Source organism: Apteryx mantelli, chromosome 3 (genome assembly GCF_036417845.1).
Source record: "Apteryx mantelli isolate bAptMan1 chromosome 3, bAptMan1.hap1, whole genome shotgun sequence".
Lineage (NCBI taxonomy): Eukaryota > Metazoa > Chordata > Aves > Apterygiformes > Apterygidae > Apteryx > Apteryx mantelli.
Window position 1 is genome coordinate 50018645 of NC_089980.1, and position 18362 is coordinate 50037006.

The 18362-nt window shown below is 36.8% G+C and overlaps 1 protein-coding gene across 7 annotated transcripts in view; it reads left to right on the forward strand.

Moving 5' to 3' along the window:
- The window catches only part of AKT3 (AKT serine/threonine kinase 3), a 164894-nt gene that overhangs the window by 79290 nt on the left and 67242 nt on the right, over positions 1–18362 (forward strand). For 6 of the 7 annotated variants that reach the window (XM_067293338.1, XM_067293343.1, XM_067293341.1 and 3 more), the window contains 3 exons: positions 1722–1847; positions 14801–14912; positions 16376–16520. In XM_067293338.1, the coding sequence (XP_067149439.1) occupies positions 1722–1847; positions 14801–14912; positions 16376–16520 (383 nt within the window). The remainder of the gene's footprint in view (positions 1–1721; positions 1848–14800; positions 14913–16375; positions 16521–18362) is intronic. The other variant, XM_067293340.1, reaches the window with a different exon arrangement.

Genomic DNA, 18362 nt, shown 5'->3' on the forward strand with positions numbered 1-18362 from the left:
AGCAAATTTGTCTTGGGGCATATTTTAAGTGTTCTTAGAAAGAAGAGTCATACTTTTACTTAGGCCTATGTTTATTTTGTTTTCAAGTATTAACAAACTTGACTTGAAAAAATGCTACCTTTCTATGTAAAGACAATACAGTTTTTCACTGTTACAGGTATTAAAGTGAAGTGTGTTTTCCGGTACTACACTGGTATTTCTTATCCAAATTTTGAATATCTCGTATCTGTGGGTTTTCTTTTTTTTAAATTGTCTGCTTTAATTTGAGCTGGGATTTTCTCTTATGAAATCAATTCAGACTGGCAGTATCAGTGTGGATGTTCCTAGCCAAACTAGCACCAGAGATCTCTTCTCCATCCCCCACCACCTTTGCCTACAAAGTTTGGCAGGTGGATGTGAACATCTTTCTGAGCTCTGAGATGTCTAAAAGCTATACAGTCACAGTTAGTACGGTGCTGAGGTGGTAAGCTCAACTGAAAGGTTGGGTTTAGCCCAGAACCAGTGCAGCCCTTGGATAGTAGTCAGTTCTGAGCATTTTGTAAAATGGAAAAACTGGATACAAGGAATGAAATAATTTTCCAGTTTCAACCTTACTGAACTTGAAATTTGTTTTTTAAGTTAAAACAAATAGAGCATACTTCCTATTTCACAGTGACACTTTGATGCAGTCTAGAGATCTCAGATTAGAACAGTGCATAAAGTGTACAAATGGCAACTTTCAGTCATAAGCACTGCTGGATATTCTGCATTGTTACATACACTTTTTTCTTAAAATGTTTACTTGTATAATGATGAAACCGTGATTTGTTTATTTTCAGAGTCTTGATAGATGCTTGTACATATGTTATTCAATCTGCAGAGTTGATAGAAATCAAAGGAATAGTTAAGCTTATCTAAACTTACCTGTACTTACCCGGGTAATTACACATTAAAAATGGAATTGTTGCTGATATTTTGGTGTGGCACTGTAAAGTATAGGACTGTTCATGAGATTTCTCATCTTTTAAATAGTGAATAAATTACATTAATTAAGGTACCATGTCTTTGCCTCCTGTTCTGTGTTTCTCTGTTCCTGAACACCTTGTGGCTTGCAGAATCTTCTGCTGAGACTGGGAAAGGGAGAAGGAGGAGGTGGTGGGTTTATTGCTGGACTAATCTTTTTAAAAGTTAACTGGCTTCTGCTTTTTGTTCTTTGGTATTTATTCCTTTTGCTTTCAGGTAGATTGGTTAAATATACTTTCTGTAGATTCTCCCATTTTCCATCTTCTTGTATTTGCTTATAGTTTATTTTTTTGAGAAATTAATGATTTTTGCTTTGGCTCAGCAAGACAAACGTTCTACCTTGTAGTAGTTAAGTTTCATTTCATTATTTAAATTCAAGCTGGAGTACTTTTTTTCCACCTGTACCAAATTTCAGACTGTTTATAGGTATAAAGATGTAGGATTTAGAAGAGTATAGTGTAATAAAGTTTAGACTTGCAGAATATTCCTGTGTGATGCTTGTAGATCCTTATTCCAAAGGCATTGTTTTATGGTTCAGGCTTACCATTGCAATTTTATTTTCTCTTCTTTGAGAGGAAGTTAAAATTTCCTTTGTAAATTGAAAACATGTCTGAAAAGGTTTTGGTATAATTGCTGTTTAATACTAATAACATATTATGTTTTCTAATATCAAAGTTTCCTTTTTTTTGCAGTACTAAAGAACATTTTTTCTCCTCTAGGAGAATATATAAAAAACTGGCGGCCAAGATACTTCCTGCTAAAGACAGATGGCTCTTTCATAGGCTATAAGGAGAAGCCCCAGGATGTGGATCTGCCATATCCACTCAACAACTTTTCAGTGGCAAGTAAGTATTTCCAGTATTTATTATTCTCTCAGCATATTGACAAATATCTGCTAAGTATTGTGTCATGTGCACTTCAGAATTTCTTGATAACTGCGAGTTTGATGCCATGTCTCAGGATAGTGCATTATGAATCCCATGTCCAGCACTACAAAACATATAGAATTGAAAATTTTATCGTGTATTGGAGTCTGAAAAAAATTTTAATCCAAGTTGTTGATATTTTGTATCTGGAGCATCTGGAACTAACAATAACATTTGACAAATTATTGTTGTAAGGAGAAAATTCTTGGAAAGCTACCTGTATTCAAATCATTGGCTTCTTTTTTCTTTTTTAGTAGTATCTATAATTTCACTTGAAAACTCAAATTAATTAGAAAATTATCTAGACTGTCAAATGACACAAAATCCTACTAAATGATTTGTCTCTTGGATAATCAGGTAATCAGCTCTCCAGCATGGTTAATCAGTAATTTCAAGCAACCAGACAATTTGCATATATTAGCAAAGCTACAAAGTGTGTATCTGTTGGATGAAGTGAAGCCATTTTGATATCTTGTTTTCCAAGAATGTTTTTAAAAGGCAAGTCTATACTTAGTTTGCTCTGACAAAGTGAGATTGGTAGAAGAGTGTTTCTGATTAAAAAAATGCAAGTATTAGAGGAACTAAACTAATGGGGCAAAAAATCTCCCTGAATATAAGAGTTAGGTATCATGGCTAGAAACCTTCAAAGCAATACCAGAAAATTAAGCCAACTTATTTCAAAATTCTGTTAGCATATTGCAGTGTAGTATTTAGTTTTATAAGGGAGTATTGGGGCCATACAGGCATGTGTACTTAGGGGAAGGACTTCCTTCATCTGCGTTGCTGAAGATGGAACAAATTCTACTGAGACTGTATTTGCCTATTTCTTTGATTAAAATTTTCCTTGTGAGTAACTCAGCCTTTGTATGCAAAGTAAATTGTGTATTTTGTTTTGTAAGGAAATGATCTTCTGCCACAAGCCAATGTCTTGTCCCACAACTAAAGGAGGAAAATCTTGTATATTTTGACTGTGACATAAGCCTTACAGATGATTTTGAGTATGCAAGAAGTGATGCCTTTAAGTTGTTCATGTCGAGAGGAATTCATTAGCTCATAGGCTAAGTTACTCCTTAGTTACTCCATTGAATTTCCTAACCTACTTACTTAAAACAGCGGTTTTCTAGATACCTTTCCCCTGTGCTCAGCAGGAAGAACATGTGTAAAATTACAGCAGTTTCTTTCATCCAGCTTTACCATGTTCTTCATAGTATATCTAGTCTTCCTTTGCTGCTGTAACTAGAAGGATGATCCAAATAGTAGTTCTGCTAGGTGAAGAAATGCATAATTAGCAATTAGTTCGACTGTGTTGGTACTGGTGATTTTTTAGTATCTTGATACCCAGAGGTCATCCTGTGTAATCCCGACCTTTGATCTGGCAGAGATTGGAAGATTTGATATTGTTTGCCAAAAGGGGGAAAAAAAATCTGATCTGCAGCTAGCAAGCCCCATAGGTCTGATGCCTATGCAGCATAAGCTAAAGGAGCAGGCATGCTAGATTACTTGAAGAAATATAGTTTTGGTAAGCAGAATGAGTTTTTCTGTTTTCTGGAAGGAAAATGAGTGATTTAATCAGTGATGATTATTGATCAGTGCAAGAATAGGGAGGTGTTTTCACTCATGAAAAGAAACCCATAAAATTCAGGTAAAGTACCTGTGTGGAATTACGGGATGAAATATAAAACTTCTTCTAGATTCAGAAAATTTGGATAAGATTCCAGTTTTTAACATGGATTTAAATAAATAGGTTACTGTTTGATCTTCGATATGAAGTATAAAATTACATGACACATTGAAGAGTTGAAAATGTAAGCCAATATGCTATTATACTCTGAATTGTAAAGGACTGTAATTTTTTGTCCACTGTTTTATCTGTCTGAAGATCATCAATAGGACAAATAGATCAAAACCAACAAACCAAAAAAAATCACTATATAAATGCATCTGATCGCATCTGCAGTACCTGGTAAATGTCAAGAACTGGTCTCACGGCCTCTCATCCAACAGTTCCTGAGCAGTTGTGGTAGGTTTGTGGCCACAAGCAGTGCAACATATTTTTCCTGTAATAGTGAAGTACGTTTTTCATAAATTGCTAGCCAGGCAGATGGAGTGTGAGATCACTGTTAATACCATCTTGATTAGGTTGGCAGGGACTTAAAGATATGTCTTTATAGTCCTATCTTCATGTAATCTTTGTAGTTATCTGTAAAGTGAGAGTGTGGTCTCAGTCTACTTTGCTCTCCAAATGATAGACATCTTTGGCTCTTACTTACAGCTTGTTATTTAAGCAGAAAAGGCCAAGACTGTGGTATTATTTTCATAGTACTGTTGGAGTTGAACACTGCAAAGTTTGTACAGCTCTGTTTCGTATGGTACTTGTTCAGTAGCTTGAAGATTTCTGTATTCAGCTCTGTCAAACTAGTTACTTCCAAAGTATAGATATTTTTCCTCCAGTGTCCCCTTTCCACTCCTGCCACACTAGGTTCCTTTTTCAGAAGACCTTTTCCTAGATGCAGTGTCCACTTTCCATGTAGTTGCTTCCTGATTTCTTCCAAGATAACTTGAAAAAAAACATCTAAGCGTTACTCTCTCCCTGGTGCCATATAGTCAGTATATTTTATCAGGACTCCTGTGAACAAGAGGAAGGCCTGAAAGAATGAAATTATTTTACATAATGCTAGCATTGCTTACAATATTAAATATGTCTTTATTAGTAAAGGTTTGCTTGTCAGGTGTTAATTTGTCATTGGATGGAGCATTCAGGTAGTATCCCTTTTCCTTGGCATGGTTTGGGAGGAAACAGAGGAAGGCGTTAGGCAGCAGGCATGTGAACAGCTTGAAGCTCTGTGTGGACAGACAGAGCTCGAGGCAGCGCACACGCTCTTCAGCCACTGCTGTCTGCTCAAAATGCAGGGAAATGGCGCGTGGGCCAGGTATGGGAGTAGAGGGTCTCTCTGGAGCGTAAATATGGCCCTAAAGGCAGGACAGATTTGAGTGAAGGGTGTGACTGAGAATAGCTCTTGTTTTCTAAATGATCCTCATTTTGCATGTTAGAAGAAAGCGAACAACAACTCAGAAACCCTGTGCATCTTTTTGGGCTTGTCTGGGGCTCTGGGCACCCAGCTGTAAAGCAGCAGAGTTGTGTTCAGTGGCTGGGATGGGGAGATCATGTTTTCAGGCTGTCGGAGGCATGCCCCAGGAACCAGCAGCGGGTGAGGTGGACGCCTGCCCTCAGGGGTCACAGGACTGGCCCCTTGGTGCCCCTGCCTCCGGCTACCAGGACAGGGGCTTCGCCTGCCCTCGGCCTCTGCTCTCGGGCCTCCGGGTGCATGAGAGGTGATTAGAGTAGATGTGGTGAGCAGGGTGGACAAGTCGGCCAAAGCAGTGACGCTGGCTAGTGCATGGGAAACACTCTGGTTTCTCTCCTGTGGAGTCAGTTGATCTTACACCAAACAGAGCCTTCTTTTTTTTTTTTTTAACATGCAAGTTGAGAGCGATGTTTGAAATACGCTTTTAGTTCCTTAATACTCATCCCCTGAAACGTAGACTCTCACAAAGTTGTACTATCTAACCACGTACTTAAAGAAAAATAAAGACAATGTAATTAGATTTGTGGAAAATTCCTTGTGGAAGCTCTTAAAACAGGTTTATATTGGTTTTCAGAGCTAATGCAGAAGCATAAGCTTGCTTGACTTGACTAGTTCAAAATCAGTTTAGCTGTTGTCAGGTGTATAGACAAGCAGTTGCAAGCAGTCAAGTTACTGTAGCGTGAAGAGTTACTGGTGATTGACTGAGTCATGGTAACTGAGTGGGTGTGCGTTCCTAGCCCACCTCAACTGCAAAATAAAATATGTTAATTTAAATTGCTTTTGCTTAGGCATTAATGCAGTCAGAACCAGTTTAAAAATAATTTTGATTCAGTTGGTACAACTTCTCTGTATAGGCAGAGGCCTGAAAAATATCCTGGCTTTTAAAACTCCATTCTGTTTCTTTTGGACAAAACTAGGTACTCTGGTTGTCCAGTGTGATAGGATTTATAGCTTCACAGGTCCCAAAAAAGAAGAAAAAGTGTCATTGTTTCTAACTGGTCCAGTGTTGTGTAAATAAAATCAAGACTGCTTTGTGCAAACCACCTTGGTCTCCAATGGCCATCATCATTGTAGAAAGCAGGGTGAGGAGGAATAGACAGTTGCTTCCAGTTCTACTTAAGGAGCTTTTGTGGCCTCACTGATAAAATTTACTTTTCACATATGCAATGAGTATGTGAATAATCACACAGCACATTTGGAATGAGGTATCTCTAAGAATTGGCCCTTTGCCTTCATTTTGATCTTTATGTGGAGAGTAATTGGGAAGAGATGTATCCCTTCACAGTAGCCTTTGAGCTTTGGCCAAAAATGATGTCACCTGGAATTTCTGTGATATCTTGAAAGATTGTACTTTCTAAGCACTCTGTGGTACAGCTACCCTTTTTCCTGTCTTTGAAAATAAATAGTGAAGGTGAAATAAATTGCAGCTATTGTAAGGAGTCATTCTTTTATAACATGGTTTTCTTTATTTTTTTCTCTGCAGAATGGATTATCAATGAACCCTTGGATTGCTGGTTACTCTAAGTGGAGAAGCCATTCAGCTTTCTCCTAGTCTTAATCTTTCAATAAGCCAGAGACAGGATTTCACTGTTTTGGGGAGTTAAAAATCTTCAAAACATGAATACTGAAAGGTTGCAGGAGAATGATGTTAGGGCTATAAAAATTCTGAAGATATTCTCTAAAGAAATGAGTAGGAAAACATGTATGTATGTTTTAAGGGAGATTAGTTGATGGATCAAAATACTTTGTCATTAAACATGACCTTCCCTGTCAGCAACTCCAGTTACTTTTCAGCAAGATTTTTAAAGTCCCAAGATTTTTAGTTGTCACCACACTGGGTGACATGAACACACAGGTGTACGTAACTAGAGTCATGTGCATAAGTACGGTATAGAATTCATTCCAAAATAATAGCTTCTGGACAATTGGGCCAGTAATTTTCTTTGGGAGACTCTCATATTTCTTTGAGTGGTTTATAGGTGGTATAATTGGTATGCTGTCATTTAACTTAGTAGTTTAGATTCACTTGTTGGCTTGGGTCGTGAATGAAAATGAGTTGCTTGGTCTCATCCTTGCATTTTACTGGACAGTGCTTTCTCAGACACCAGTTTGGCATATTGTAATTTCCAGTTAGCTGCAAATATGGCCTGGTTTGAGCATGACAGATAAAAATTGAGTTTTATTGGCAGATCTGAGTTTTTATATTGGCGTGATGCAGACAGTTGCGTAAATAAAATTGGAGTGATTGTATGAAAGGCAGAGAGAGAAGTATAATGTTACTGTCTTCTGAGAAAACAAACAAAACCTCAAACAAAACCCAACAATAGCACGGAGAAATCTCCTATTCCTATTCTCCCTTTTTGCATGAAAGACCAAAGAGCAAATCAGTTGTAATGATAGAAAGCCATGGATGCTACTTTAGTACTTTTTGGAGTGCTGGAAGTAAAAGACTTTCCAGCATGATAAACTGCATGAAGAAAGCTCTTTTTCAGTGTCAGGGAGTGTAATTAAGTTTTTTATGGTTATTATGCAGGCATATATGTTGTTGTTACATCATCACAGGACATGCAAGTTCAAGTTATGAGCCAGGCCCCGCAGAAGTAGGAGTTCTACCCGTACTGAACAAAAATTCAGTCCCTGCTCCAAAAAACTTAAATCCCAAATATAAAACAAGGGACAGCAGATGGATGCAAACAGATGGGGGGAGTATGAGAAAACAATGAGACAATATTAGCCTGTAGTACAGGCAGTGGTCTCAGCACATCAACAACTAATCCATTGTCAAGGTTAGATTTTTTTTTTTTTTTTACTCTCTTCTCCCTTCTCTCTCCCTCCCCTTTTTAAGGCATCATGGCAAAGGAGAGTTTTAGGGAGGGTTTAAAAGAGAACCAGTATGGCAAACAGTGAGAGGGATATTAGAAATGCTTTTCAGAAATCGGTCCTGAAATTGGAACAGTAGGAGGATAGGTGGCAGGAATGGGCATTTTGATATTGAATAAAGAATGATTCAGAGGATGAGGGTAGACTGTGGGAACAGGCCATGTTGAAAAGCAGCGTATATTTAATGTGACAGAGCAGCACAGGAAATGAGGAATGCAAAGAGAAGAGTGCTGTCATCAAAGAGATGATGGAGAAAAATTATCTGTGCAGCAGTTTTGGGGATGACATTGTTAGGAGAAAACTGCATTCGTTGAGACCAAAGAAAGGATATTAAGTTGTTCACATAGATCTCCATATGACCAAACTTATTTTTATGGGTAATATTACCCATAGATAGAGGGAAAAGAGGAGACAAAGGACAGAGCCTTTTGGAAGGCCTCAGAAAAGTAGAAATTTCCCTTAGGTAATAGATAAAGAGGTAGGAGAATCAGTAGTAGAGTAAGTAATAAAAGCTAAAGGGATATCTCTCTCTCTCTCTCTCTCTCTCTCTCTCATATATATTTATGAGCATGATGATGATAATAAAAACATGATAATCTGTGTCAAAGTTATGAAAATGGCATACTAGTTTTGTTACTTGTCTAAAAACTGATCATTAGAGAAAAGCGTGGATTCAGAGTACAAAGAGCAGTAGCAGAAATGGAAGAAGGCAGTTGTAAACAGCATGCTCATTAAGTTTGGAGATGAGAAGGAAAAGGTTGAAGTAGTAGTGGGATAGGCAAAGGTTGGGACAGTGAAGTGTAGTTTGCTTTGTGAAGGAAGAGCCAGAGAAGAATAAGAAATTAAGGATTAAACTGTAATGCGTGTGTATTGTATATGTAAAAGTGCATATATTCTAAACAATACAAGCAGTGATTCACTACTGTTTCTTTTATATCATGCGATAATCACAGGAAGTTATCTTTTGTGCTAAAACTCAGTCTATGTTAGAAATAATTTCTCACATATGCAACCTGCTGTTCATATTCGAGTGCATTTTTTTTGTCAGCTTGCATGCTCAGTATTCCTGTCTAGCCGTATATACAAACTCTGCTGAAGTTGAAACCTTCCATATCTGAAATAATAATAGTGTTAACGTTCTTTCTATTTTTTATGCTGAACGAATGTATTTAGGAAGAAGAAAACTGGTGATTATATGGTTAAAGTTATAGAATTCAAACTTTAAACTTTTTAATAAAATCTGAACAGATGATCTGTGCTTTTTTTTTTTGGAACTGGCAGGTTTCAGGCCCTCTAATTGGCTTCCCAGCTTTGCAGAGTAATTACAGCTTCAAGCAAACTTTGTCATCTGTGGTTCAGAATGGTGTAAAGTAAACAGAATGTTTTGAAATACAGTTTGTAGTTAGAGTTGCTCAGGAGAGTTTAACTAGCATAACTATTTAATTTAGATAGTGTCATTTATTTGAAAAAGATAGTCTGACAAATATTTTAAACTGTTAGGGTGTTTGTGGATATGGCGACAAAAGTTAACCTCTGGTATGTAGTTTACTTTTTGTTGTTGTTGTTTTAAAAAAGAGAAGTTTGATAATTGAGAAACATCCATTGCATTTCTTTTTACTGGTTTTATTTCATTTTTCCATTTTTGATATAGATCCAAAAACGGTCCGACAAGTATTACAGATTTTTTGGAACTGTATTGTCAGTTTCTGTTACTGGTTTTGTATTTTGTTGCTTTCAACAAGAGTTTTTCCTCAAAATGTTTTATCTTCTCTATTATTAAAGGGGAAACTTCTCATGACTGATGTTTAATCCCAGCAAGACAGAAAGCTTTAGGATTAAAATGTGTAATTCCAACATGTAGATGGCTAGCATACAAGAACACAAAGTTGAGTCTGTCTGTTTACTGGCTTACTCATCTTTTTGAATGATAATTTAGAGTTCCAACTGTTTTGAGTTGAGATTCAGCCCTTTAATTACATATGTTTATGTATAGTAGCAAACTTGAAGACATTATGGTAGAGTGTTCTCTACTCTTGGTAATGACCCAACTATCGCTTGAGTGTTCTGAGCCAGCTTTCAGTAGCCTGTTTCACTCATTCCTCTGTGCTTTTGTAGTTTCCAAACTATTCTCTCTCTCTAAAACTGCTGTAGTTTTTCCAGTGGTTAGTAGAAAAATATTTTGGTAATTAGCAACAACTGTGTATTAGAGTACTTATTCATCTTAGTACCATTGGTTTTTTTTTTTCTAACTGTAGGTAAGACATCCACAAACAAGTTTTTATTCACATTGCAAACACGATAGGAATGTTGTTTATCCCATACATTTGTATACAGCAGCACATGAAGTGTGTGGGTGCACTAAATATCAGCAGACTTTGGTCACTTTTATCTACTTGAGAAGGATGGGTAGCACACCACTTTTAGAAATACATTGCTCCTCCACTTCTTTCTGAATCTGTTTTTCTTCTGGAAAGAAAAGATGAGACTCTACTCAACTTTATACAAGGAAATTAAATATTTAGCCACCTTTTTAACAGAATATTAAAAAGAGCTCATTAACTTATGCTGAATTTTGTTTTTCAGTAGCATCTTTCAGTGACGTTGAAATAGTATTTTCATTTTTCTATTTTTTCAGTGCATTTTCAGTTGGTAATGAATTTTTTACTATGTTTAATTGATTTAGCTGACCATCTGAAATGAAAATGTAGAGAGTAAGTACTTTTCTGTAACAAAGATTAGTATGCATCCATAGGCAAAATAAATGTTTTGTTGTTGTTAACAAAGCACATCATCATGCTGGGACCTGTCTGGAAAAAATCAGTATAGATGTGTACTAACACATCTGTATGCACATGGAAAAAGATTTACAGAGGTATACATGCTAATATAGAGAGATAATATATTTGTTATACATTAGAATATTAGTATACTTTATATATAGCTAAAGACCATGTTATATATAGCATTTGACATAGGCAACCTTAATTCTGTCAGTTTTAATTTTGAGTGTTTAAGTTGGCAAACTTAATGACTTACTTTAATGCAGGCATTTTTGGATGTATTTTCAGTCAGCAAATGAATGGTGAAATTCAAAATCTTTAGTTCTTGTACAGCACTGGACAGGGATGTGCTGTGACGGGTACAGAATTTTCTGAAGGTTTGACTCTTTGTGCCTCTTTCCCTTCAGGTTGTCCTAACACAGTCATCTCTCTCTTCCATCACTGGTGTCGTCTTTCACCTTCATTTTCCTTGCCTAGCTACTCTGAATTATTACTGTATGGTCTCTTGACTAACTTCCAGTTGTAGTTCCCTCTTGCAGACTCTCCATTTTAGTTACCGTTTCTCATTGTCTTTCCACCCTAGTCTTCATTTATCCCTCTTATTTCCTCTCTTGAGTACAGATTCCTGTCCTTTTCCTGTCTTTCCCTAGTCTTTGGTTCCAGACATCTCTTCTGTAAACTCCTGGTTGTATGCCATTTTTCCATATAGGATTTTGTCTCACCTGTATATCTCAATCAGGCAACTTCTTTTTCAAACTGTCTGAGGAGTAGCGTGAGGCATTATGAATATAAGAGAAAGAGTGTTCCATTTAGCAGATGAATGCAGAAGTAGGAGATAGCTGTAGCCTCTGGATTATACTCACTGCACATGGATTTTCAAGAGTCGTATGGCTTAGGAAGTGTTATTGTAAGTTTTAACCCTCACCCCACTGCAACCCTAACCCTCTCCTCCCCATATGGTGGTCAGATACGTGTTACATTTTCACAGGAATACTAAATGGGTAACAAAGGTCTCAGTTTCCAAGTTCTAAGTCTTGTCTCCAAAAAGTAGTATTTTCCAGGAGAGTGCAGCTTTAGGCAGGCAGCCAGCAAAGGAAATTTCAGCTCACGTGATTGAAGTGTGGTAGGATTAAAGATCAGAAGATGGTTTTGTTAGGAAAAATATCAGGTACTCTTGGACCAGACAATGCTTCTAGTCTCTTCTGTTATAAAAGTTAGCCCTATACATTCTTTAGAGCTGTGGCTGAGGAAATTAAGGAAAAAATAGCCTGTTATCCCTAGTGCACCTTCATCAGGGTCCCAACTTGGGCTTCAACCATACCCCTGAAGAAGAGGGTTTCTTTGATCTTCTGAGTAGTACTTATGCCCTGTTACAAGCCTAGTAAAATATCCTCTCTAAGCAAGCTCCGCTTCATCGTGCTCATTGAGTTCCCTTCATCTGCTTCTGTCCTCTGTTTCTCTCTTCCAGCCTTTGTTTTAGATTCCTTCATTCTGTTTCCATCCTGCTGTATCTCCTTCCTCTGAATGCTGAGGATAGCTGTTATCCCATCCAAGACCTAGCAGAGTTGTTAAATTTATAAAAGCAGTGAAACTGGATTAGTTTCTCTTTCAAGTCCCCATGATGTATGCAGGATTGCTAAATGTGATGTCATCTCCTTGACCAGTGAGCAGTCTGCCTTGCATAATAATTTATATATGCATGGTGAATATATAGGTTTTTGCATTAAGGAATGCACTTCTGGGTAGTGCTATATTTACTTCATTCTTTTATTTCTTATATATATGTCTATCAAGTTTTGGGGTGTTCTACTAGTAGAAGTTGCAGAAAAAAATCCTATCGACAGATATATCTACCTCCATTCTTCTCCACTTCTTCAAATAAAAAACCTTTTGCAGTGAGCATGATAGTTCCAAAATCAAGGCCTCTTCACAGAGAGCCACCTAATATCCATTTTTTCATGTCTGTATTATTGAGAGTGTTCCAGTACAAGTAGCTTTGCTGGTATCAACTGTGGCATTACAACATGGAGACAGAGGCCGTTTCTGAGTTAATCAGGTCCCAAATTATTTTGGTCTTAAAGTGTACAAATCAATCTCTTGAACTGCACTGCTAAACTCATTATAAGCTAGTAATATCAAAAAAGGATTGCTTTAATGTATTTTCAGTGTGCAACTGCATTGCAGAAGGTCAGCTCTGGTATGCAGCTTGTAAAATTAGCACCATCAACAAAGGCATGAGAGAAAAGGGAAAAGCAAGTTAGAGAATACCTAAGTATGTTGGATGGTTAGGAATTCACTGAATCTGACACAATTCCTTGGAGAATATTTAAAAAGCATTCCTGTGAAATTGTGGATGATAGTTGAAGTTTCAGGACTCTAGAAAGGGGTCGTTAATGGTTTCTGGTTTTGGCAGGGAGGAGGGGAGGGAAGGTGGGCATTAAGAGTTGGGGAACTATAGACCAATCAGCTTAGTCTCAATGTGTGGAAAAATAATTGATAAATCATAGACAATAATGAGATGAGTAACATATGTGAAGTTTGTGCAGAAAAAAAATCATGTCGAACCAATCTAATCTATTTCTATTGAAGAATAATGTGCCCTGTGAACTGGCACAGGTCGCATAACGTGATTTTTGTAAGGCTTTGATGTTAATTTGAATAAACAAAATGTAATTCAGTAAGAACAATTGCAAGGTTTTATGCTAAAGGATGGTCAAGTACATCAGCAAAAGGTTTGGGCCAGCTGGTAGATGGCAGTTTACAAAGAAGTTACAGTGGGTTATAAGTGAGCAGAAGTCTGTTGCAGTGTTCAGCATTGATTGATTTGTGTAAGTGATAAATCATTTTAGAGCACACATTTGATCAGGATCAGGTTTGAACAAGTGGTAGCATTCCTGTTGAATTACCAGAACATGAGATGTGATGACTATGTCAGTTTTATGCTAGTTGCAGGAGAACAAATTATAGTTTTGCCAGTACAACCTTAACTTCACAAAAAATGTTTAAATATATTTGCATGAGTAAAGAGTTTTAGCAGGTCAGAGTTTTGCATCATGTAGATGTAATTTTTTTAGTACTGTATGCTACATGTTAAAATCAAAGGTATGGTCTCATTGAACCATTGCCTGAATTAACAAAATCGTGCTCTTGTGAAAAAGTGATGAGCAACATAATAGGAGGTATACTATGTCTGGAACTCTGTAACAGGAAGAATCCTAGGACTAAAATCATGACCTGTGAGGACAGTTTGGGTGAACTGATTTAGGCTAGAGAAGACTGAAGAGAGAGAAAAGTCTTTTGATGTCTGAAAGGGATGGGATAGCTGCTAAAAAGGAGGAAATAAATTGGTCAACAGGACAAAAAGCAGTATGCTTAAATTGTACGAATGGTTGTACTAAATGCTAGGAAAAACCTCCTAACTGTAGAAATAATTAATATACTTACAGTTGTTTGAACAGTTTGCTTGGGGAGATTTTGAAATTGATACTTCTGGGGAAGTTTAGAAAGAGTTGAGGAAAATATCTGTGAGAAATAGCATAGGTAGAGCTGATTCTGCTATGGGGCATGAAGAAGAACTAAATGACTTTTTGGGGCAGCCCCATTTTGGTGGGGGTAATTCAATGTTTCATAATCAGATTACATCATTACATTAACTAGCTTAAACAGCTGAATTTTCACAGACAGGATATTTTACAATAAATCTAATCTTGAGATGAAGTAGCATGGATAATTGCAGCATGATTACCATTGGAGGGAAAATGTCATATTCCTCTTGCCAGGTACAGATGGAAAAATGTGCCTTTGGCTACTGGTGTTACCTTGGCACACTAGAGCAATCCAGGATCTAATATTCATCTTAACCCTCATAATACAGACCTAGTTTGCAAATGGAGGTTGCACTTTTTTTATAGGGGGAACAATCTATTCCTCAGACTGCTTTCCTCAGCTTATGATTATTACCTGTTACCTTTTGTCCATGCCCAAGGTTATATTGGCATACTGTATTTCTATGTGATTGCTTGATCCATATACAATAAGCTTTATATATTTTATCTAAGTAGTTTTATTTGCTCTTCACCCATTAACTTGCAATATATAAAAGAGGAAATACCATGTTTTTTCCTAGAATGTCAACTAATGAAAACAGAGCGACCAAAGCCAAACACGTTCATAATCAGATGTCTTCAGTGGACCACTGTCATAGAGAGGACGTTCCATGTAGACACACCGGAGGAACGGTAAGAGCTTTATTTTTGTTTTGCTTTCCATGTTCTTCCTGGAGAAGCCTCGGCACCTCTGCTGGTATTGTGCAGTCATCAGCATTTGGAAATGTCACATTCTGAGCACTTCTGAACAGTAATTTATTTAAAGAATTTATGTCTGCTTCTGTAAAATATTATCCCACTTCATTTCTAGTGTACGAACTGCCTACGAGTAGGTGGGATGAGTGTGTTTAAATAAGCCAAAACTATGTCATAGTATGTCTCTGAAGTGTTAAATTTTGAACAATAGAAGCCTGCTTATTGAAGTATTTTCAAGTCTTGCTGTCTTAGATTTTCCTTTTACTCCTCCTAATGTGCTCCTTTTTGGCGCAGAAAGCATTATGTTTGTTATAATTTATTTTATGTTTACTTACTAGCTTTTCTTGTTTCAGTAAATATTCACAGAGTCTTTATGAATTAACTTTTTTAATGCACCAGGAGTGTATAGGAGACGAGATGGTTTGCCTTGTTAAAATATTCTATACTGTATCTCTGGTTAGAGGTATTGAGTCTTGCTACCTTGGGCATCTGACCTGTTGAGTTTAATACTATGGTTGGCTTTATTGATATATTATTTATATCAGTAAATAACTATGACTTTCCTTTTTGTATCCTCTCCGTTTTATTAGTATATTTACTTACTTACTTCTTTTTTTTAATTCTGCCTGGATATTGCTTCTCCACAATATCTTTCTTCTGTGCATGCAGTGTAATATGTCTTAGTGCATTCTGTAGGGCCACCGGGTTCCTCCCGCATCCCCTGCTGGCTAGGCAAATAGCAGCACATATTGCACTGCATCTGGAGCTACGGTGTGCCGAGTCGCCAGCTAGTATACGTGTGCTGCTTCGCCAGCAGACAGAATAGCCATGAGCTGAGCTGCCCCTGCTTTTCCCTCAGTGGAAGCCCTCATTTGGGCCTGTCCCTTCCATCTTTGAGGCCTCAGTTTTGCTGGAAAATTTGGAATCAGCCAACAAATTCAGTTTTAAGAGGAGGCAGAGAAAGAGCTGAATATAGTGTGGTTGTATAAATCTCATTTATTTTCTGTGAAATGTCTCAGGGTGAGGCGAGACACACAAAAACTCTCTTAAAATAGCAGATTATTACGAGATAGGAGATTACATAGTATGCTCTGAGCTGTATTACACCCCTAGCAAGACTTTTCAAGTTTTCACTATTATAGTATTTACAAAATCGAACTCTGTTAATTCTTGTAATAAACTGTGCAGGGATTCTCTTTGATGCTGATTTAAATCAAATTCATCTTTTACACAATGCAGAACTTAGAAGGAAATCAAAGCAATTAATTAATTATGAGTCTTCTGCTGTGTAGCATGAGAATTTCATGTTGAAACAATGTATTATGTGAGAAACATTAGAAACAATTTATTTGGATGTATTTTGTGAGTTTCTAATAGGAATGTTGGCTTGTTCATGGTAGGGAAGAATGGACAGAAGCAATCCAGGCTGTAGCAGACAGACTTCAGAGGCAAGAAGAGGAGAGGATGAACTGTAGTCCAACTTCACAGATAGACAACATAGGAGAAGAGGAGATGGATGCTTCAACAACCCATCATAAAAGAAAGGTAATTACATTCCAAGATGACTGACAAGATTATTATGTAAATAACTTGCATAGAATGGTCTAGTTGGCTAGAACAGTATGTAAGGAAAATGTTTCTACATAAACTTCAGTGTATTACAAGCATAAAAGTACATCTTTTTATTTCAGTAAAGCTGAACCACTCTATTTTTATTTATTTATTATGCTATCTGATACAGCACTTTTCAAACACAAAGTTCAACCCTTCAGGCACATGTTAACATTCTGCTTATTGTTTGGAAGTCATGATATTATTTTCGTCTTTTCCTTTTTGTTTGTTTACTCTTTGCAAACTATGGTAATAAAATATTTTATTTAGGCAAGGTTTGCCCCCTTTCCCATGTAAATAATCCCCAGTACAAATTAGATTATTTGCATGAGAAAGGCTACCAGGATATGGCTTTTAATGACCTTGTTTTTTGCTGTCTGGGAAAATAACTGCTTTAGTTTTCAGTGAAGTAAGAGAAAACATGTTTTATTTTTTTCCAATCCTTCACAGATTTGCTATAAGTAGGAATATGTACATTGTTGGCTATAACATACTTACAGTCGTATCCCCAAAGTCAACAGGATAAACACACAACATAGACTACTCTTTAAAGATTCAGTGCCACACAAAAATTTGCTTGTTATTTTGTGTTTCCATTTTGTCTTGTGTTTATGTAAGTACAGACTGCTCTTGAAGAATAATGAGGGATTCAAATGGATATCCCTCATTTACTATATGAGATTGACAAGACTTAAGAAATGCACTGAAATGCATAAGAAAAATTAACCTGTTTTTATAGGACTGGTATCATTTTAGCTAGCTAGAAACTGAAACCTGTAGAAGTTTTCAGACAGAGCAAAATAGTCTTACAGCTAATGTAATTGAATGCCCTTGAATGATGAACAATGAAAAGAAACACTGAACATCTGCCTTTATTCATAGTGCATGTTTTGCTTTTTTGTACTATATGAAGCAAGAATCATAGAAAAATTAGTGGCTGAAAACTATGTCCTTATGAACATAACAAAGATTTCATAGGAAATCTTAATTCTATCATGTCCTAACTTTTGAGAACTTGTTTGCAGTTCTAACATAATTTTTTCATGTAGTTTCATTGCATGTAATTGTCTAGGTTTCTTCCTATAGAAAAAGTAAAAACTAATTATATACAGCTGTGACAATGCCCTCATCATACATTGCCAGGTTGGAGCAGTTGACATTGAACTTTTAGCCTTGTAGCATAGATGTTTAGTGATTGTGCTTCAGGGTAAAATATGATAAGTGACAGCAAGACAGAGGCTGTGTTCAAGATGTGTCAGTCTTTCTGAGAGGTGGTGTGATGACATGGAAGGGATTTGGGTGTGCTTTATTAAAGATCTGAGCACTATTCCAAGTGTGTGTATCTTCTTAATGGAGTACAAAACCACTGCGTAACAACAAACATTTTCAAGGTTTCATAATTAATGCTATCTAATATAAGTAGTTTATCTGGAATGTAGGCTCTCCTTGTTCACCCTGCAGTGCATTTCCCCCTACAACAAAAGGAGTTGTGGGAACAGGAGGAGGAGAAGGAAGATCAATTTTGCTTCTGTCTTGCAGCTTACACTTTAAGAAATGCTGAAGTAAGATGCTGGGACAGTGCATGTGCAGTGCTACGGAATGTTGAATGACTTTGGCAAGAAGCCAAAACAAGCTACAAAACAAACCTGAAGTGAGAAATGGTGATATTCAGCACCTAATAATACATCAGAATGAAGTTTCTGTAGCCCGTAAAAGCACACTGATGACACTAGGCTATTATTTTGCCAAAACTCAAAATCCCACTGCAAATTTCTG